We start from the raw sequence: 23491 nt of genomic DNA, 5'->3' as shown, positions 1-23491 counted from the left end.
CCACCGCAAACCCTGAGGAAATGTCGCAGCAGTCGGTGGCCTCTATTCAGTCAACAACTGAGCACCTCTGTAACTGCCTCCGTTTACACTGAATCTGTTGCAGAGGTCTGCATGCGTGTTTGCTAATTGGCCTTTTGGTGTTTCACACAACCACGTAATTTGCCGTGGGCCCCTGCTTAAGTGAGTACTTGTGAGCACATTAGGTTGTCCCGAAACAACCCCGGGTTACGATTGCAGCTCAACAGGCCTCTCTTTCATCGCGAACTCCAGTATCCGCTCACATGTCAAGCCACTTCATTAAGCTGATTACACATCTGTTAACTGATTTAAACTGTAATCTTGATGTGATATTTTTGAATTTTACATGGAAAACACGCACACACGCACCTACGACAAATCCCCGTTTAGCCTTGTAGATCCGAAAAGCAAATGCCGTGGAATGAGAACCTATTAAGGCCAAGAATACCCACTTACATGCATGCCATTACTGTATCGTGTGTAGGGGGAAGTTTCCAGCTGGCTGAAAGTCGTTTCCAGATCTCTCGCAGCACATTCATGGATTCTTGAGCACTGCAGAGTGGATTTTCTCTGGGCACTCCAATTTCCTCCCAGACAAAGTTCTGGAATTGGCCGAACATCCAAATGTAGCAGGAGCCTACTTCAGGGGTGTTGAGATTCAGTGAGACTTTCTCAGGCAAATACGGTCAAGGGCATTCGTATTGTGTCTATGTGTTATGGTCTACCTATCCCGTGTCTCCCCCTCCGTCCTTCCCACCCCACGTCAGTCTGGTTTCATGTCTATGTCCCTCTGGTCTCTATCTCCCAGCATCTGTCCCACCGTGGCACCTCCCTGCATATTCATGTCCCTGATCTAAATCCCAGGTTATTTTGTCCCCATGTCTCGATTCCATGTCAGTGTCCCACTTATCGTTTCCCGATGTCTCTCCCGTGGCTGTACCGCCTTGCATAACAACAAAAACCCAACTCTCCTGCATTCACTTTCATCTCCCGTCCGCATTAGCTCGGGTTAGTATCTGCGTCAGTGTCTCCTGGGCGACTCTCTTGTCCTGACGTTGTCTCAGTGTCATCAGCTTGCCCTGAAGCAGACTCAAAATTACGTGGAGAACATAAACACAAATAGATAATTATCTATCTTGTCTGATTATAATCGGACACGATTTACCCTCCGTATAATCCGTCTCTCTCCGAATTACACGAATAAAAGTATCCCTTACCCAACCCATCTCCCCTTAGTGATCTCCCTCCTTCCCTCCATGAAATGAGTGATGGAGATGATTGATGAGAGTGGGATGCTTCTCTCTCTCCGCACCACCGTGACTTGAGGCACACCAAGACGGAGGCGCCAGTGGACGGCCTCCTCATGAATAAGTGATGAGGAAGATGACGACGGAGGCTGGGGGGTGGTGGTGGTGGTGGAGGGGGCTTGAATGAGGGCTGGGATGACACCCGCACACCGTCAGTGGGAACCCCTCCAGAGTCGCGAGAAGTGAGCGCAGAGGGAAGGAGGCGGCACGGGGACCACGGGCCGAGTACACACGCGTGAGTAGAGTACACTCGTGTAACTACAGAGTACACACGTGTAACTACAGAGCACACACACGTGTGATAGAATACACACGTGTGAGTGCTCTGTAACTACAGACTACAGAGTACACACGAGTACCCTGCCAGGGAGCGTGAGTACTGAGGATGTGTGTAGTGTGTGTGCGTAGTGTGTGTCTGGTGTGTGTGTAGTGTGTGTAGTGTGTGTAGTGTGTGTGTGTGGTGTGTGCGTGTAGTCTGTGTGTAGTGTGTGTGCGTAGCTTATGTGCGTAGTGTGTGTAGTGTGTGTGTAGTGTGTGTGTATTGTGTGTAGTGTGTGTGTAATGTGTGTAGTGTGTGTAGCGTGTGTGTGTAGTGTGTATGTGTAGTGTGTGTTGGGTGTGTGTAGTGTGAATGCAGTGTGTGTGTAGTGTGTGTGTAGTGTGTGTGTGTAGTGTTTGTGGTGTGTGTAGTGTTTGTGTAGTATGTGTGTATAGTGTGTAAGGGTGTGTGTGTGTAGTGTGTGTGTGTAGTGTGTGTGTAGTGTGTGTGTGTGGTGTGTGTGTAGTGTGTGTGTGTGGTGTGTGTGTAGTGTGTGTGTAGTGTGTGTGTGGTGTGTGTGTAGTGTGTGTGTAGTGTGTGTGTAGTGTGTGGTGTGTGTGGTGTGTGTGTGTGGTGTGTGTGGTGTGTGTGTGTGGTGTGTGTGTAGTGTGTGTGTGCTGCTGCAAAAGGGTGTGTAATAGAGTAATAGTGAGTTAAGCTGTACACACTTTCACCGTGTAAGCAGGATTGAATGCAGTGTGGTAACTATGAGCGTGTTGAGTGTGGTGTACTATCGACTGTATGACACTCATGTATCGCAAACAGTGACATTGGATGCAACTCAAGTAGTTGAGTGTCGTGTCCAGGATTTAGAAACGTGTGTACTGCACTGCGTGATACATTGGGTGTATAATACATTGGCTGTGTACTGCATTGTCTGTGTACTGCATTGTCTGTGTACTGCATTGGATGCGTACTGCATTGGATGCCTACTACATTGGATGTGTACTGCATTGGATGTCTACTGCATTGGATGTCTACTGCATTGGATGTCTACTGCATTGGATGTGTACTGCATTGGCTGTATACTGCATTGGATGTGTACTGCATTGGATGTGTACTGCATTGGATGTCTACTGCATTGGATGTCTACTGCATTGGATGTCTACTGCATTGGATGTCTACTACATTGGATGTCTACTACATTGGGTGTGTACTGCATTGGGTGTGTACTACAGTATTGTGAGTGTTGAGCAGGGATGGGCCTGGAGAGTTCTTGGATGAGTGACCACCGACTTCCACTCCCCCAAACAACCGGACACATTCGTCAATAACTCTGGCCTTAAAAGGAAAGATAATAGATCATAGGCAGCGTTTCGGGCAATTGACTTAATTCTTCAGCGCAGCACCACGTTGTCTTAGTGGGCTATGCAAGGCTGTTTGTGTATATATGTATGGTGATCAGCAGTGGGCAATGCAGCAAAAATCCATTGTTGTATTACACATCTATGCCCCCACGTCCGTCTACACAAGCCCGCGTTGGCCGGCATGGCGAAGTATGGTCGTATGAACCCCTTATGGCCCTATACTTCGGTGGAGGAGGCGCTCATCCAGCAGTGGATTGATGAATGGGCTGCATGGTGTGTGAAGGATGGGGCGTTAAGTGTGCTGCGATTGAGTGGTGTGTGTGTGTGGAATATGGATCACTCGGCGATTTCGATGGAGTCCGTCACAGTCTGCCTCGAGCACTTTGTCTGCATTGAATACGTATTGGGTACAGTATCGTTTACAAAGTTGTACGTCTATGGGTGAGTTATTGTACTGTTTAAAGTATTTTTACAAAATGTAACCAGGAAAACCTCTTGTCATTGTCATTATCCAGTGGCATGCGAGAGGAAAACAGGAGTACGCAGAGAAAACCCATGCAATGCGAGGACGTAAAGCCTCAGAAGCTCTGCACAGATGGATTCAATAATCCAATTCTAAGCTGCTATGTCTTGGCCAACTTTGCATGCCGAGCCATCCAAACACGTGGCCATTCCGAGGCAGCCTCCAGTCCACGCTACGTGCCGTAACTAGACCTGGCTCAAGCCCGATAAGCTTCTGAGTTCTGACAAGAATCGGGCAAATTCATGGCGAATTGGTCATATGGAGTGGGTGTGTGTGTGCACCAAGTTGAGTGTGTGTAGCGAGCAGTTGGTGTAACGTGGTTAGTATAGGGTGTGTACTTGGTGGATTGTGTTTGATGTAATGCAGAAAGTATTGGGTGTGGTAGCATAGGGGAGGGTCTGGACTTGTTGCTGCTGCAGTGTCACCTACGATACTGTAGTGCCAATGTTTACATCAGTTACACTCATGCACAGTGCAGCTGGTGGCTGTTGATGGCATAGGGTAACTATCATTGCTATTCCTACAGTACTACCGATTGTTTCCTTATTGCAGTGATTTACCTATTACCTGCTCTTTCTATTGACCGCAATCAATTATATATCTCACTGCAGCCTCTTAACTCTTATACAACTCTAACTCTGGTCTCTCAATGTCATATTAAGGGCCATTGGCTGAAATATCACCTATTATATATTTTATTGTCAAGGCCAGCGTCTCTCTGTCAAGGCCACTGTCGCACTGTCCAGGCCACTTTCTCACCACCTCCTACCCTTGCTTATTTGCAGACAAGAGAGCCATATAAAGTTGACAAATCTATTTCTGATATCCGAATGCAAGGAGTAACCGGGATGTGTTGGCAAATTAACCCTATTGTGTTCATTTAACCACACTTTGTGTAGATACAAGGAATATATTGTGCGGACAATAGAATCATCCCTTTGCGGCCCACCACATCGGGGTAAACGAGATGGAGGATTTTCATTGAAATCAAAGTGGATTGTTGTTGAACGTGTTAGTTTTGGGTTGGGTGGTGCTGTGACGGCACTTCAATTGCAATCAGGACGCAAGTTCAAATCTCAGTCAAGTCTCAATAATCATATTGCATGCTGGGTTGATAAAATAAGTACCATTTTAGTAATTGACAGTCGAAGCCTCGAGTGGTATTCACACACGATATCTTTGCGTGATCCACCAACCCCACTTCCAAAACCCTGCCATGTGCCTTTTATCTAAATCGCCTTTAATGTGTCCGATCCTGTCAGATCATGGCAGCTGAACAGGATTGAGCCTGGATAAGTGCTTGGGTGGGGTGACCACTGTGCATGTAACGTGCCACGTAGGCTCCGGGACTATTGTGTAGGTAGCAGAGGGCACGGAAGCAAAATATATATTGTACTATACTCCAGTACTATGGTCCCTCACCGAAGCTCCTTGCCTGCATCAGGCCGCACGGACCAGCGTGGTGAAGTAATATAACCCCCACGACCCACATGGCATGAAGATGGACGGCCCTGCTCCAGCAGTGCACTGATAAAAGGGCTGTACATGCCACGTGCGCACGCCAGCTACGTGGTCTGTGTTTCGACACTGTGTGTCAGTGTCCGGGTAGGGGCTGCTGGCGAGTGCTCGAGATTGCTCCATCAGCTCTTGTACGCGAGTGCTCTTCTCATTGGAAGCATTTCTGAGTCTTCCCTTCTGTAAGGGGAGGCTGAAAAGTCACTGGGCATACGGCAGATGGTCCTGGATAATTTTACTTCTCTGTACCGACACTGATTTTTAAAGCCTCTTGACATTTGCTTAGCAACTGGGAATTGAAATACGCACTCGGCTGTGTTGTATTTGTGTGATTTGTAGTACTGTATACAGTATTAGAGAAACGCTACCAGCTGTTTTTGGTGCAGTCAATACAGTGCAACGTCGTATATCCAACCCTCTGGGGACTGAGGTGCAGTTTAGTTTAGATACGTGAAAAGTTTAAATTGAAAATGAGTCACAAACTGCTATGTACATTGGACGTTCCTTGACAATATGAAGGGCGTAAGCAAATGCGCGCAATGTCAAGAACACATTGCTGCGTGTGAAGAGGTCACATCTGTGAACATTTGTAGAAATGGAACCCATGCCATGCACCATGCTGGGTGCGGGTGGTTTTCATTGGCCAGGTATATTGTGGTCATGTGATGCTCAGATATGCGGGGTTCAGTAATGTTGGGTTTGTTGAATTGGGTTTTTTTAAGATTGGACTTTCAAAATTTTAATTTCTACATTGGAGAAAAAGTGCCTGTGACATTGTAGTTAACAGCAAATGACTTTGTCTAGACACCTGTCCCATGGCGTGTGGAGTTAGGAAAATGTGCATCCACGGTATATGGTACACCCACTCCAGTGGCATTTGTACAACATTTGGCCCCCAGCATGACAAATGCAGAAAGTATGAGCACATCACGCCCTTGTTAAATCAGTTACATTGGCATCCATTACAGTTCGCAGATGTTAGAGGTTTGCACTGATAACGCACACAACGCTCGGAATTGTTTAGTTCGTCCATGATCAATGGCTTCCCATGCATATTATCACGACAATAAAAAAGGCAGGTTTGTCTTGCTGAGTAACAAGATACTTTTTTGGTTTTCAGGGACGTCCTGCATTGGCATGTTTATCCAAATTCATGACAAAGAGTTAATTTTCATCAGGGAGAAAAATGGAGTGCTGGGGAAAAAAAGGACACAATGCTCAAAATCAATACAGTATAGGTCGGTGTTCCATTTTCCGTCGACCGGCAACTTAATCGCCGTGCAGGTTGGGAGAATAGCACCGACTGATCTCTGCTTGGTCCACATACACTGCCTCCTAAGCAATGGATTGCTCGGGTACGTCACCGTGCCTGGGACATCATGGAATGGCAGTCTGAAGTTGGTGGTTCCAAAAACATGGACCCTTAAATTGGAATGGGGTGCATTCGAGCAGGGTTAGAATGGCTCCTGCCATTGTAATGTGGAATGTTCACCATTAGCTCACGGCTGCCGATCAAAGTGAGCCCCACCTAACGCTCAGTTGAACGCGGCTTAATACTTTGCCAGTCAAAAATAGGTCGGCTTTTTTTTATCCCCAATTCTTTGACAATTGTGAAATTGGCGTCGTGTCACGAGATGAAGGTTCAATTGGTAAATGTCGCAGAGCAGTGCGCCACTCCCAGTCTATTAGAGAGTGACCTTCAGAAGATGACATTGGTGAACGACAGTACATCTGAGATTACTTCAAGTGACCAATTTTTCCACGATAGGGGTGCTTGCACCTTCCCGCTTTGCTCTGCGACAGGGATGTCCATCGATTATCAAAAAAGATTTGTCCGATTCTCAGAGCTAGAATTCGTGCCACGTTAAGTGAGAGACCCACGTGAGAAGGATTATAGCTTTGCTGAAACCAATTGGCATGTTTTATTTATATACATAACAGATATGGTGGGAAGTATTTTGGAATGAATAAAATTTGAGATAAATTAACAGTGCTGGAATGAGAATGGTGAATGAGGAGTGTGCTGTGGGCATCTGTGTTTGACTTTCCTGGGCCTGCTGCCCACGAGAGCCTTGTAAATCTTTCATGGGACCAACTCTGGCGATCGTGAGACAAAACAAAACCTATTTTGCTTTCCTGTCACTTTTTATTTGCGGCAGTTGAGAACGAAAGAGGGACTTCAAAGGGTAAAAGCTTTTTAGCCTCGTGTTGTAGACAGAATAGATCTGTACAGCTAAACTTGTCTTATTTTTGTAAATGTCATTACCATCTTCACATATACAGTTCGACAAACGTCAGTTCTTGTTCGCGCGATTTCACTCGTGCATTGTGAAGAATCTTCGAGTCCATGCATCGGCTACGCCGCTGACAAATAGGCAGTAGGTAGCGATTGATGAGTTTTCTCTGCATGCTGCTCTGCCTTGACTTGGGTGAAAAAGCTCGACAGCCTTGAAGAGGCGCTCTGCAGCATAGCGCCTCCCTGTACCGGTCACCTACTTGGTGAGAAGCGAGACATCGCGTGCACGAAGTTTTCCGCTTTCACCAACGTGCACCGACTAGCATCGTTCAGCGCGGCAGTGGCGAGTTGTTAACTACCTCGCCTGGTATACAAGAGGTCGTGGGTTCAATCCCGACCCTGACGCCTGTATATTTGGAGTTTGCATGTTCTCCCGTGGTCGCGTAGATTTTTTCTCTCCGGGTTCTCTAGTTTTTCCATACACATTGAGAATCAAACGTGCGTCTGCAGTATTTGGCCGCTATACATTTTCACGCGATAAGCCACTTCGTTGCGCTATCATTTGTGGCCAGGTCGCTTCTGAAAAAGAGCGATATAGCTCAGTGGGCCTTACCTGGTAAAAACAAAAACTTTAGTTTTTGTTTCGTTTACAGTTTGAAGTAAACCTAAACCAGGGCCCAAAGTCACCCAGCAGTGCTGGACCCACCAAACAATGAACTGCAGCAGTTGTTTTGAAACTGGCCGCACCTTGATGGCAGATGGCTATCGCTCGGACGTAGCACAGAAGAACAAAAGAGCGCACACGTTGGTCGACTTTATTTGCCAACTAAAATAAGAGATTATGAAATTACCGCAGATGACGATCAGGCACAGCGCTGGTGCTGGTTTCGTACTCGGGAGCGCGTTGTGAACGGCGCTTTAAAAGTGTACTTGACAAATGTACAGTATTGTCCAAGGCCTGAGTGAAGGGAGATTTGGGGCTGCGTGGGTGTGGAACCACACAAGTCATGGGAATTCGCAGTGAAAGGGAGAACTCCCATGTGGATGTGTGTACATGATGACATTATTTATTTTAGCATTATGTACTCAATGTTAACCCAAGAGAAGTTTGATATTCACCGGATGTGTTTTTCCGCACCGTTGGTTTCTGCAGTACACGCGTCAGAACGCGTCTCTCGTGATCGGGACATCCGTGCCGCCGTTTAGATGAGCCGGTGGTGGCGCTGGCCCATTGGGGAACCCAAAAAAATATATATATTTATATATTTTAAATATATATATTTTTTGCCTTCACCCTTTTTCAATATATAAACTCCTCGTGTCAGATATAGAGATACAGAAATGATTATAGATAATATAGAGATGTCAGAGATATCGTGAGATGAAATGAATGTCTACATATTGAGAAGAGATACAGACGAGACGGAGGGAGTGAAATGAGAGCGAGGTTGACAAGAGACAGAATAAACTGTTATTTAAATTAATCCTAATTATTTTACTCTTTGGTTCTTTCGGTAAAGTCACGTAGTTAGAAATAAAATAAATCACGACGTTTCGATCGTCATTAATGACGACCGCTTGTGTTGCGATCGAAACGTCGTGATGTTTTATTTTATTTCTACCTACGTGACTTTACCGAAAGAACCAAAGAGTATGGATTCCTGGAGTCACGAAAGCCTCAAATCAAGACCTAATTATTTTATTTATCCTTGCCAACCACGGCAGCTTGGGGCATAAAGCTTTTGCTTAGCTTGCTGAAAACAATCACCACTACTGAGAGGAAGCATCCCTAAGGCCAGGAAAGGGGGCTGCATCGGGGCGAAAATTACATCATTTTCATCTCATTTGTAATGGTTTTGATTTTGATCTTTCCTGTCTGTTCTATCAGCCTTGAGTTACATTGGAATATTATATGTTTAGCTCATGAATAACACATTCTCACATGCACATTTATGGTCGTACTTTGAGCGTAAGAATCTATTTTAGTCACTTAGTCTATGAGAGCGACCCTCTAGCTGAAATGATGGGTCTCCGTTTACAAGAGGAAATTATCGTGGCTATTGTTATGCGCGGTGGTTAGGAGTCAACGAACCCGGATAGGATGCAATGCTTGGCAATGAAGAGGCTCTAGAAACAACCCAATGGTGTGGGGGGGAGGTGATGCCCAAATGTAAAGTCTTTTAAATAGGGCCCTACGTCAGTGCAATATGTACACGCAGGGGTAAACAATCTAGATGAATAGGATTTAGATGGAATGACGCAGTAATACTTGCGAAGGAGAGTAACCCACAGCGGATATTAGTTTGTCTCCATCAGCGCTAATGAGCTGATGATGCTATTGTGAAGCTCTTATTAGTGCCAGGCTCGCTGCGAATGAGGCTCCCGACCTGATGGTTCACATGCTCCCACACAGTTGAGTGGGCCGCTCTCAAAATAAATAAGCCTTTGGAAGCGCCGTGTCAAAAACTGGCTGTGCCAAGTTTAGGGCAGATCAGGCTTAGTGACATTAGGGTAGGGTTGAGCAATAAGAGAAAAGCCAGAGTCTCAAGGCTTTTTCAGTAAGGTCCCCCATTAGCATGATTGACCAGTTTCAAAGCTCCGCAAGTATAGATTCAAGAATACGTTGCCTTACTGCCAACCACATAGCCACTTCGCAACATTACCGCATGTTTAAATCCTTTGTCGAGCTCATATATCCTGATATCTTGAATGTATGTTATTTAGTCAGATCTCGGGATGCTAATTAAATATATTTGCATCTGGCTGACTCCATGGATAGAAATATGTTAGGAAATAACCAGGTGTCTAAGGCTTGGGAAGTTGCGTGACATAATAAGAATTCCATGTATATAGCACTTTTCACCAAGGATCTAAAAGCACTGTACAGGACACAGCAGCAGACACTCAGCATAAAAAGAATTATATTATAATTCATTTACTAAATGAACTAAAAGTTGAATAAGCGAAAGCATATAAATACATTTTAAGACACATTTTAAAAATGTCCACAGACTCAGAGATCCTTCATATCTTGTGAAAGAGCATTTCATAGCCTGGGGGCTACGCGGGGAAAAAGCTCGGTTACCCATCGACCGAAACCTCGACCTGGGAACGCAGAGTAGATCTCCAGTCCAGCAGAGGATTAAATCCGTCTGTGCAGACGTTTTGAGAGTTATTACCTTGTTGCGGTGGGCGGGTGTTTTCTGGGAACTCCGCTTTCCCGCCACTTGCCAAAACACTATTGAATGAAATTGGCCAAACATCTGAAATGCAGGACCCCCTTCCGATTTCCTGGATTAAAAAAAGAGCATTCTTATTCTGCGTCTTGCATGAACGTGTGTCACCGATGGTGCATCTTGAATAAATATGTGCTTCCTGTGTGCGCCGCATGGATATGTTTTGTGACACTTGCTGTTTACATTACCAGGGGATCCATAGCTCTTCCCAGTACCGTTACACAATGCTTGGTGACTAGTGACTAAACGCGTACAGTAGCAGCATCCTGGGTCATCTGTGCGACCCTCTTTCAACTGCCTGTATATAGAGTTTAGTTGGAAAATCAGGACGGCTAAGGTCAAAGAACTATACTCGGTTGTGTTTTTCATGTCTCGCATTGAACCATCCGTGGATGGGCTGACAGAATTGTGTGTGTGTGCGCGTGAGTGCACTACCCATGCGCACAGTAGTTGGCACGCTGCACCACGAACCTGGCGACCCGAGTTCGATTTGCGATCACGGCCACCAACACCGGTAAACGATTATCTGAACCGGTCCTGGGCTTCCTCTAGGTCGACCTAGCCTTAAATGAGTACCTGGTGTGATGTGTAAACGTCAGCACTGGGAAGACAAAGGTGGATGGGCACAGTGCTGGCCACACCCACCACCTCGTGTGTGTTTTGCTGGGTGTCATAGGTGCCCCCTAAGAACACTTGCCTCAACAGTCTGTTAAGGCTACAAGGGGGATGTTTGTCTTTGTTGCAGTACAGCATGTGGTAAGTGAGCCCCTGCATTGACAGCACTTGTTCTTAAAGTCTATGTATCTCAATGGGTCGTCTTTGTTCTTGTCCATAGGATATATGTACTGGGAGTGGTGGCAGAGTGGCTCAAACAATGCTCCACCTTCTCATGTTCCGCACAAAACTTGACCATCCGGGTTTGATTTCTAAGGTCAATAATGATATTTGCCATCTGAACGTGGCTTTGGGCTCCCTTATTGCTCGCTCAGCCTAATGCTGTATCTACATTTACGATGATGTGGTCAGTTTCGCCAACGAGGAGACACGAGGCGTCCAGATGTATACGAGATGGCCATACCACCCCCCCGAACTCGTTGCACACCGTGGGCCCGATTATGCTGCTCGCTTTGAGCACTTGCACTGGCAAATCTGCAATTCTAAACAGAAGGAGTTTAGCCTTTCTGTGCGTGGGCGTGTGTATGTACTTCGGAAGTTTATTTACACAGAACGTTTCTTTGGCTCTGAATTCAGGGGGAGGAATGATAAGCACCGTCCTTAAGTGTGAGAGGCCCCATTTGGGTGCCAGCACTCAGTGTTGAATTGCCAAGCTTGAACTCGAGCTGTGTGCAACTTTTGAGTAGCCGGCTGACTTCATCATTTAATCGGCAAGCAAAACAGACGGGGTGTGGCGGTTAGGGGCGTGCGTTTCCCCGGGAGCGTTGGAGGAAGTCCCGTCACCTGAGTCCACTCAGCAAAATCAAAATTTTCGATTTAAAGCTTTCGTGACTGCAGGGATTCATCTTCTTGGTTCTTTCGGTAAAGTCACGTAGAAGGGAAATAATAAAATAATAAAAATACAATTCTCACGACGTTTGGCCACAACGCAAGCAGCCGTCCTCAGGTGAAGAACAGGGCTGTCATTCGGGCGCTGTCTTTCCGACAGCCCTATTCTTCACCTGAGGACGGCAGCTTGCGTTGTGGCCGAAACGTCGTGAGAATTGTATTTTATTATGCTTTATTTTTATTATTTTCCCTCCTACGTGACTTTACCGAAAGAACCAAAAAGAAAAATATAAATTGGCGGCAGACTTGGTGTCCCCTTATTCAGTTCAATACAATTTGAATTCATCAAGTGCGTGAATTTGACCACATCTTGAGATGTTGTGATAAAAGACATATACACAGTTAGGTTGTAAGGGGAAAAGATTAGGGATTCCTTAAGTTGAAAGGTAAGAGCCAATTGAAATTCATCTCTGTTGGCGAGACAGACCTGGGAAGTGCCGAGTGTTGTGTAATGTCTTATGGCAAATTTTCGTATTGTCTCTGGGCAGTTTGGCCCTGGGAGACAATGCCAGCAATGCAGAAGGATCTATAAGGCAGCAATCAATCAACAATACTGTCTGATTGGGTAGTAATTAGCAGATAATTTTCCAAATGTGGATCAGCAGAGCACGTCACGTGCATCTGCAAAGTGTGTACGATATTGACAAGTGGCTTCATTGTGGAAGCCGTTAAATGTTGCATCGAGTAGGAATGATGGTTTATGTAAATGTTGTCATGTATGAATAGACCAGTGTCTAATTATGTCTCCATCAGATTTGTTCTGATGGAAAGAGAAATACAATAACGGCAATGAGTTGAGGGTTTCTATTTTGAAATTATTATATATGGCGTGTTAAGATCTAGTTCTCCCCAGTTCTTTCCATTAAATATTTAGTTTTTCTGTAGCTCAGAGGTGGTTCCCCTAAGCCACGTGGCTGTATGTTGAATTAATCCCAGCAATCTTTGCATTTAGAGATGACGTCACCATTCTTGTGCATATTCTCCAGACTTGTGGTGGCCACCAACTGAACACAGCTGAGATTGTGGCATTTTATTTTGTTATTCGGGTGGCAGAATGATAAAAAGGCAACTCTATACCTTCAGTATGCCCGAGCCGATTTGCGCTTTGGAGAATTACGTTTGCAACATTTTCAATACCTTGTGCTACACGGCTGTTTTTATTCAAAATGTTTTTTGGTTTTACTTTCGTAATTTTGGTGACCCAGGTAAGTAATGCAAATGAGACTCCTACATCCTCATCTCTCGAGTTCTCACCTGGATGAACAAAATCAACTTTAACCACCAGATGTGCAGATTATAAAACTTAAGCGCCACATTTCGCAGCCGCTTTATACTTCCCGACATCTGAGCAGAGCGTCTGTGCGGCAAACTGGCAGGTGGCGGGGGTGGGGGGCTCCTGCCCGCTTCGCGGCTGCACTCCGTCGCGGCCGCCCGGAGAGCCCAATGAGCGAGCGAGCCATGGACCTGCTGCGCCAGTCGTCTCTGCGGCTGTCGGTAGAGGTCCTGGACGCGCTGGAGCGCGGCCCCGGCGAGAAGCAGCTCGTGACGCAGGCCAAGGCCCTCTGCCGCGACTACATCAACTGGCGGCTGCTCCGCGCGGGCCTGGGCTGGGGCAAGGCCGAGTCGTCGGCACACTCCTGCAGCAAGTTCACCGAGGTGTCCAACACCGTGCTGCTGCTCGGTGAGACGATTGTCGCTCGCACGCGCGCGCACCACGCTCGGACGCTCCCGTGCCACGCTGCCGTGTTACACTCCGGTGCCACGGGCCACGTGTCGCAGCGCCTGCGTTAGTGATCTGCACCGCCCTGTGCTGGGATCCCGTTAAGATGGAAGGAAAATATCATTTCACAATGATAATTGCAACTTGTAACCCGCCGCGTGGTATTTGTTCGCCCTTGAAGAGAGAGAACGACTCGGAAGCGTGAGGAGGAACCAGAGGAGCGGAAAGGCAGAAGCCAGGCAGTGAGCCGGCACGTATATCAACTGCCCAAGCTCTGCGGTCCTTTTTATATCAAGATGTTCTCTCTCATTGTATGTTGGACTTCTTTCGCACCGTACGTAGCCAACTATGCTAATTGGAGGTGTGGGCGAAGAACTAAACACAAAAAATCAGTTCCAAAGAAATACATTTTCAATTTGTAAGTTACCGAGGCTCTGCATATCTAACTTTGACGAACTGCGGTTTACAATTGTGTATCAGCAAATTGATGTAACTTCATGTCATCCAATGAGATGATATCGGCGACTGGCGAGACATATGTTGAAAATAGGAAGGGTCCTAGAACGGACCCGTGTGGTACGCCAACTAGGCATGGCATAAGCGATGACTGTTTGTCACCCAGCTTGATGAACTGTGATCGACCATGTAGGTATAATAACTCAATCCACCCAAGTGCGTACCCGATACACAGAACCTTGACCTTAGCCACCCGGTGAGTATCTCATGGTCGATGGTGTCGAAGATGGCCGAGAGATCGAGTCTAACCAACGCTGCGGCGCACCGGCCATCCATGATCTTGCAGGGGTCATCGGTGATCTTTCGTAAAGCCATCTCAGTGCTGTGAAACTTCCGGTATGACGACCGCACTGGATTGATTCTGCCCGTCGCAGCAACATGGGGAAGTAACCGCTTCAGACACAGGCACTCTGTGACCTTTAAGATCGGGCGGTAAAGTTTGCGGTGTCACTATGGTTCAAGGCAAACTTTTCCTAGGAGCGGTGTTACTTGCGCCATTTTAAACCAGTCTCGGAAACAGCCCTCGCCGAACAAAATATTTGCCACGTGGACAATGAGCGGCGCAACCACGTTCGAGCATGGTTTGAGAACATGCGCTTATAAATCACAGGTCTCGCTTCGTGTATTGTGAGCATAAGAAATCGATGAACGGATGTATCATAAATCCCTGGTAAAATCACACACCCATAACAATACCCGAAAGGCAATTCAATCTTGGCTCCGATGTGGATCAAATATTTCACCGACGGCTCTTCCGGATTCATTTGCCAACTTTGGTGTGCACTTTGCACCCAGGTTTTCACGTCTGCCGCTTTTACAGCCAGGTGTAATAAATACGCTGGGTTTGTTTGGGTTTATGGCCTGGGGAATTATTACCCACGGGCGTTCAAGGTTGAACGAGGCCTTCTGTTGATTATATTAGACTGCTCATGCACTCACTGTGGTCACGTTAGGATTGCCACCTGTTCTGTATTCTCAGGACCATCCTCTTTCTCAAGCAGCTCTTGTCTTGGGACATTAAAAGTCCTGGTTTTTGTCACTTGCGTAATAATGATACACCACTCAAGGCAATGCTTTTAGATGAAGTGGCAACTCTATGACGTGTGTTTTGCGTTAAGATTAATTCAACCAGAATCCCAGCATGTTTTGTTACGCCAAGATGACGTAACCATTTCGTGTGTGTATTATACACATGGCCTCATCAGAATATATATTTAGACTGGAAGAATCTGATGAGCTATGAAGCTATTTTTCACAGACGTCCAGCATGGGTGGTTTAGCAAGATGCAATAACAAACAACACAAAAAAACGATCGGTGCGTAAAGAAGAGGTTAGCAGGTCACGGAAATAAAAAAACAAATAAATTATATAAATACAATTGGATAAGTAAATACATTCATGATGGTTAATAGCTCAAAATGAGCCGAGATTACGGAGCATTTTAATGCAGGCAACAGAAGGGCAAGAAGGCAAAACTGCAGGACCGGTTTTTGACTCCCACGTGGGCGAGACGATGTCACATTAACACGCGGCACCTCGCGGCACCTCCCACTGGTGCCTCCAGCATCCACTGGAGTGGCGCCACGATTATCGTCCTAAGACTCCAACCTCTGCGCTCTCATCGGAGTTTTTTTTTTACAATTATTTGACATTGTAGTTTCTTTGTAAAACATTTTTTTTCTTACGATAAATGTCAACATGCAAACACAAACTCCCTTCACTTTAATGTGTTGTTTTAGGTTTCTTGTATTGATAGTCAGGCATTTGTTTCTATCCGCTGTTTAAACCCTCCCAAGAGTGTATATTCGTTGGGTTGAGGCCAGGGTATAATTCCACCAACCCCAGCATTGCAATAAATTGTTACAATTCGGGACCGTAATTTGACTCAAGAATTGATTCTTGATTTTGCGGTCTTGTTTGCAATTATTTACGTGGTCCGTCTCCTCTGTACAGTTCCGATCCCTCCATTATCTTAAATCTAACGTGAATGTGCAACGTGTGCAACGTTTGCGTGCACCACGAGTAATGGAGCCTGACGTGCATGACCTGATGCATTGAGGGCGTTATGTAGAGGGTGGGGGGGAGAAGTAGGCAGAAGCGAGTCCATGGAGGATCTTAAAGACAGTGAGAGTGGTTTGGAATCCCGTGGAGGGATTTTGAGGAGGAACGGCGGGGTGATTCCATCTCATTTAAGAGTGCCTGGATAATTTGGAATTTTGAGGTGCGAAGGGATTTTGATGAGTCGAGGCTTGGGGCGGGCGAGACGAGTGAGTCACTACTGATGTCACTACACATGCACGAACGTCGCCACGGCCTGTGCGGAATTGGTCGGTGGCCGGCAATGGTTCACACGCCCAGCGATTTAATCAAATGTCGCGATTCAGGCTCACGATCCGATTCAACAAAGTCAACTGTTGTCCCGTCTCGTTTCATCGTATCGTTCGAAGTGTTTCTCGCTCGTTTTGTCAGCTGCGTAAGCCCACGCATGGATTATTAACAGATGAATTGCAAAGCATTGTCATGATTACAAGAATCGATTTTTAAGAAAATATTTTGTAGGAAAAAAAATCGATGCATCGCTATACGCTTAATGAGTAGGTCATCACGTGCTCGGGGCTGTCCTTTGCCTCACTGTTTTTTTCTGAAATGTCAGTGCCGGTCGGGTGAGTCCGGTTGGTCGCGATGGTTGGTTGGTCGTGACTTGCATGAATTCCGTTGTTTCATGGCACAAACGAGAGGAATTTGACCTGTGATCTTGCAGTGTTGTCTTCCCCCCCCCCGCAACCTCGCTGCGGTATCTCACTGCGCAGTTCAGCTCTTATCTTGAAAATACGTTTGAGATGTGTCCGCGTATACTGTACTCGTTCAACAGGCTTGTTGCGTGCAACTGAAGCAGGAACTACTAACAGCCTCAAACTTCATCATCTTGGCCCAGCGCGTTTCACCTGTGGTCTTACTCCATTCTATAGCAGTGCAGCTCTCATCAGGGAAAAAAAAATCTGACTTCCCTACTGTGTACACAGTTCATCCCTTTAAAGGCACTGGTCAAAAGTCAACTTGATTTTCTGCTCGAATGAACATTGAGGTCGTGCTCATCTCCTGTTTACAACAAGTAAAGGGAAATCAAGTGGTGACAATGTATGAACTCCGGAGGTACGATAGGCGTAGTCAACCCCCCCTGATCGAGAGCTGCACGTTCTCCTCCGCTGAGCCACTTGCCAAGGCATTGGTAGCCAATCACATTCTGTGTCCCACTGACTAAGCCCCACAGCCTATAACCTGTGGTCTCACGGTGGTCGTCCATCCAAGCACTGCCCAGACTCGACTCACTTTAGACTGAGAGCTGGCGAGATCGGGCGCATTCTGGACGCTTTGGTCATAAACACGCAACCTTTTTGGAATCGCACGTAAATTTAATATGCAATCAACACTCAGCCACCCAGTTCGCCATCAGTTGTAGCCCGACCTGTAGCAATAAAACCATGTGGCCTGCAGTTCTCACTGGATAAACTTAACGGCTGCCGAGACAGACCCCGCAGCCTAAAATCCGCCCACTCCTCCCAGACATCGTTCAGTCGCGTGGCTTGTGTAAAAGGCAAGCGGGCAGCCACTTAGACTCAACAGCTCTGTCTCGAGCAGCAGCAGCAGCTGACAAAAGCCATGTGGCGTACTATACAACAAGCAGCCGCCAGCAAGAGACCAGAGGAATTAGAAATGAAGGCTGCCAGGATGCAAACATTGCAAAGCTGGAGAGGGCTGCCTAGCTGCAGTGATATGCTTTACACCACAGCTACACGGTACAGCCGTAACCATGCATTCGTTCAGAATTTACATTTAATTTGTTGATGCAGGACGGGATTGGAAGCTACATTTTGGAATTGGACTGTGGTAGCATGTTTTTTTTGCGCATGTACAGTTAAGATATCTGTCGTGGTGGATAATTTGGAGTTTTGAAGTTACTTGGTTGCATCTTCTTGGTTCTTTCGGTAAAGTCACATGACTTTACCGAAAGAACCAAGAGGATGAATCCCCGCAGTCACGAAAGGTTTAAATCGAAATTTACTTGGTTGCCTTTTTGTGCGAAAATGCTCGTCATTTGGAAGCAAGGAGCAAATACTCTTCATTTTAAAAACAGGCAAGGTTCAGCAAATCTTATTGCCAAATATTATTTCCATCATGTCTCATTTTTAGTTAATCTGCATGCTATCAGATAAACACATGCCTATTTCTGTTTTCTGACCCTTCTCCACAGCCAGGCTCCTGTAGCACAGCCCCAGGGACTTGACTCCATAGACAGACACAGGTCTAGGACCTGGCTCCATCACGGAGATCCTGGGGATTGCCTAGAACGTGCCATCACGGCAGAGTGATTGCGTCAGCCCACACTGCACCATGACACTGCCTGTGCATACCAATAATAACATCGTGAGGAGTGCAACTGCGCTGGGTTTTTTGCACGTCCTGCTGTTGTACAGCTTTCCGATGCATTTTCGGGTTGTCCCGCGTGTTGTTCGGCACTATATCCGATGTTTCTCTGCACATGCTGGGGACGTCTTCCCCCCCCCCCCACCTTGTTTTTTGCTTTGTTTTTGTTCCGTACAAACCTTGCGGAGGTTTCAAGGTCCACGCCAGCAAGTGGCGGATTAGATGACGTTGAGTTTTAACCGTTGCCATGTCGTAGACGACGCTGACCGGGTGATAAAGATCTCTGTTCTTCTACCCTTCTGTGTACGCATCTCTTGGCGCAGATTGGGCAAGCACGGATTGATTTAAAATGATACAAGTATATTCTCATGCTGCACGACGCGTGCATGGAACCGTGCGTGTAAGGATCAATTATTCACTATTCATGCAAATCATGTGTAAATGTTCTCCAGTTACCTTCAGGCCGATGGAATGTATAACACGTCAAATGTGACGGAACATGCGCACTCGATAAGACGAAACAGATGATATTCGAATCGCATTTTGAGTTTGAATTGCGACGATTTATCGAATCTCGTGAGGGGGGGGGTGATTTGTTACATACCTAACGCATACGAGATGTACGCTGGTAACGCCATATTGTTCACTGCTGTTGTGGACGAGAGGAAGTATTCCAGCTCACTAGTGATCGCTTGTTCAGGATATTGTGAATACGAGGAAGTCACCCGGCTCATTACACACACTTCCTATTATCCAGAATATTACGAGTGAAGTTCTACATGCACATTTTGTGATGGGGTCGAGTGTGTGGGTGCGTGTGGGTGCGTGTGGGTGCGTGTGTCCATGGTGCATTGGTTGGCGCACTGCACTACGATCCCAACGACCCAAGTTGGATTCCTGCTCACATCAGTGATAAATATCTGGACCGGTCCTGGGCCTTCTCTAGGTCGACTCAGGCTTAAATGAGTACCTGGTACAGTGTGTAAACATCAACATTGGGGGGATAAAAGGCAGCCAGGTGTGATGCTGGCTACTTCATCCTCTTGCTTGCTGTGTCGGCCTTCCAAGGCTGTTGTCGCGAACAGTAGTGTAGGCTATGCGGTGGATCTTTGTCTTTTTAGTGATTGTGGTGTTGGTTGTTTAGTTGTGCAGGCATTGAGGTGTTGTTGGATTAGCATGTCAGTGTCTGCGCGCCCGCGTGTGTGTATTGCGATGGCGTTTATTGATCCTTCGGGTTTGTGTGTACTCTGCGTGCTGTGTGCCAGGTGACGAGCTGGAATACATGTACCCGAGCCTCTACCGCAACGTGGACAAGCACCTGGGCCTCTCGGTGGCGTCTGAGGCAGCCGTGACGGAGGCTCTGCAGGCCGTGGCTCACGTCTTGTTCGGCACAGGTGCCAGCCCCTACCCGGCTTCCCGGCTGCTCCTCACCCCGAGTCACTCCCCATGCTCCCCGCCAACCCCACCGGAGCCTCTCCAGAATGTGTCATCATGTGGCCCTCGAATGACGATCCTACGGATACTGGGGAAAACGGACTGGCTCTGTTCATGAACCAGGCTTGTAGTCTGTGCCCGGAATCTATCGCTTGAATAACTGGTCCGAATCAGCAGCCACTGGGCCACATGGCTCGATTGCAGTGGGGGTGGGTAGCTCCATTTCCCAAGTGAGCTGCATTCTTTACCTGGGCTGGTCTGAGGTCATGGGAGTCATAGGGGGGACACGTGGTAGGCGAGTGGCATCTGTCGCCAAGTCGAACCTTAGAGCTGCGTGTTTGTCAAAAAAAAACACTGCGGACATTGTCAAAAATAACTTATTTTGTATTCGGATACCATAACCTAAGTGACGCATGAAGTTACACGTCGTTAAACATTTCTGTATTTTGATCACTTCCCTCTGGCCACTTTGCAATTCCCCCTGCTCAAGAAGTGTGTAACACTCTCATCTATTGTAACTTGCTATTCGTTGCTGGCCGCTTGACATAGTGGCCATTTGGGCACTGCTCAACAACTTCGTGCATCCTCGCCCATCTCCGTGCGTCCCCTTACGACCCCCGCGTGGTGACCCCCCCACCCCACACCGTGGCGCAGGCATCACGTGGGCAAAGGTGGTGTCGCTGCTCGCCGTGTCGGCGGGCCTGGCCGTGGACTGCGTGACGCAGGGCCAGCCGGCTACGGTCCACGCGCTCGTCGACTGCGTGGGCGACGTCTTCAGCGCGACGCTCGTGCCCTGGATCCGCGCCCGCGGGGGATGGGTGCGTCCCGCCTGACCCCCCCCCCACCACCCTGCACCCCCACCCACGTGACTCCACACGCTTGGGTTGAATATTTTTTCTTTTCCGGTTTTTTCCCCCCCATGGTGGGATTCTCAGTAATTTTCTACTCATCTCCCGTTTACAGTTTTGTTGTCCTTCCTCGCACCTCCGATTAGCATGATTGGCCACGTACGGTGCGAAAGAATTTCAACATTGTGATGAGTGGTGGAAATTCCGCATTCCTATGGCGTGTGGGGGGCAGTCTATTCATAGGAGAGCCACTGTTAACAATGTGGTACTCGATTTATCAACCCTGCAGAGATGGGCCAAGTCAACCAGATGGACCAAATGAACCCCCAATCAGGATTTGAACTTGCAACCTTTTGACGGCGAGCCGCTCGCTCTACTGTTAAGCCACCTGGCCTGTTTACGTATCCTTATATGATCTGTGTGTCACAGTTGGTAATATAGACTCATAAAGTTTTTCCTTCAGGCATGCTGCTACGTCGCTTCCCATTATGAATTTAATTTTTACAAACCCACTCTCTCGGCCTCGTTATTTCACCATTTTAAATTCAAACAGAGCTGAAAAGTGCACAGATCACGAGCCCATGTTGACCAAACAGAACCATTATTAATGGTGAGCCATGTACAATCCCACCATCATCTTTGACCTGGATGAGGAAACACTTATCCAAGAGGCTAATTACAATGAGAGGTGGTCCGATTAACGAGGCATCAGGTCACCAGTGCTATGAGTAATGATAAAAATTGAGAAACAAATAAATTCCAATAATTGAACGGGGTGAAACTAGCTTGAAGACATGTACATGTATTAATGCCACTGAAATGTTATCAAGCATCGTGTCCTACGGACTGAATTGCTCCTGCCGCAGAATATGGAATGTCTTGACTCAGGCTCTGGATTGTAAGCAGCAGATGAACAATGTGCCAAGCTCATTTAATTCAGCAGGAACAATTTGTTTAAGTGACACTCACGAACCACAAAGGAATGATAGTGCTTGCGTCAGCATTCTCTCAGGCCTTATGGGGATTATTTGTGCGCGACCCATGTGCGTTGGGTGTTCCTGCTGTTACTTGGCAGTAATGATTATTGCTGCGGGATGTGGTGTGCATGGATGCAGTGTGTGTAGTACACACAAATGGTGTGTGCACACACTTTCTACATGTGGTGCATGTGTATGAACGTATGCATATATGATGTGTATAAAGTGTGAACACGTGTGGTGTGTGTGGCACGAGTGTTCAGTGTGTGTGCATTGCGTGCAGTTTGTATTGTGTTCTCTCAGTGTGTACGTGTGCATAGTGTGCGCACGTATGGTGTATGTTTAGGCTATATGGGGGATCTTTGTCTTTGGTGTCTGTATTGCATGCATTGTGTATTTATGTGCTGACTGCATGTGCTTGTGTGTGTGTGCTGTGTCTGTTGCATGTGGCATGCACAGGCGGATATGGTGAACACCATGACCTGCCGGCGCAGCTCGCCTGCTTACTACTGGCTCCTGGCCACCGTTGGCGCTGCCGTGGGCATCCTGGGTCCGCTGCTCGTGCCGCGTCGTACTGGCAAATGACGACCGGCCCCACCACCCCCCGCCTATCGCCCCTCCGGCTTCACCCAGAGGAAGGATGGGGTTGTATACAGCTTCACTTAATTTAAAAACAGACAATGGTTGCAGGGTTTTTTTTTTGGTGTTTTTGTTTTCGACGACCGAGCATCGACTACTCAAGGCTCTCCGGAAGGAGACATTTAAATTATGCAGACCCAAGACTGGCGACATGCAAACAAGAGACATCCCTAATCGCCTTCCTCCCCGCTGTGCCTACGCGCCAAGATTAACCCACGATGGACGCAGGGCTACATGCCCGGGGACCCGGTGCCTCGTGAGCGATTGCTGAACCATCAAATGAGAGTGAACAAGGTGTGCGTGGATTCCATGGGGTGTTCAGAGTGGAAGGTTCATCGTCAAGGGCCTGACGTAGTCCACCACAAGAGGCCATGACGTGGAGAATTCATCGTGAAGAGCCAGGTTTGGAGGGCCCAGACGGGAGGGATGAGCTTAGAAGGCCATGCCAAGGAGGATGCTTCCTATTGGGGTCCAAGTGTTGAAGCACTAGGTTTGGGGAGCAGGGCATGAACGTTCTTGCATGCAGAGCATTATGTGGAGGAATCCTTGTGAAGGCATGAAGATGCCACCTTAAGAAGCATTGCGTGAAGGTCCCAACGTAGATGCTGGATCTACTGTGGAGTGCTCTACGTGGAGAGAAAGGCTGCTGACTCGGTCATCCTAATGGGTGACCTTTACAAGACATTTGGCAATGGCAGGAATGGAAAATATAATTTGAAATACTTGTAAAATGTGATGATAAAACAGTGCTTAACATACCATATACGTATGTACACACATACACAGGAATTGATTATAACGCCTCTAGTAGGGCTGCAAAATCATGAAATACAACACGCACTTGTCAAAAAATATAGATTTTTATGCACATGATTTGATGTGTATATCATGGGCTTAAGAATTTATA

The 23491-nt window shown here is 47.1% G+C and overlaps 1 protein-coding gene across 1 annotated transcript; it reads left to right on the top strand.

The window, feature by feature from the left end:
* Positions 1-1392: 1392 nt before the first annotated feature.
* On the top strand, positions 1393-22667 carry BOK (BCL2 family apoptosis regulator BOK). The gene is given in 6 exon segments (XM_078618217.1): positions 1393-1425; positions 1427-1560; positions 13401-13705; positions 19952-20080; positions 20775-20938; positions 22405-22667. Coding segments are annotated over 6 exon segments (891 nt in total). The 3' UTR covers positions 22531-22667.
* Positions 22668-23491: the final 824 nt, after the last annotated feature.

This window comes from Lampetra planeri, chromosome 56 (genome assembly GCF_965212315.1).
Source record: "Lampetra planeri chromosome 56, kcLamPlan1.2.h2, whole genome shotgun sequence".
Lineage (NCBI taxonomy): Eukaryota > Metazoa > Chordata > Hyperoartia > Petromyzontiformes > Petromyzontidae > Lampetra > Lampetra planeri.
Note: the sequence above shows the minus strand (reverse complement) of the source record. Positions and strands in the feature narration are given on the sequence as shown.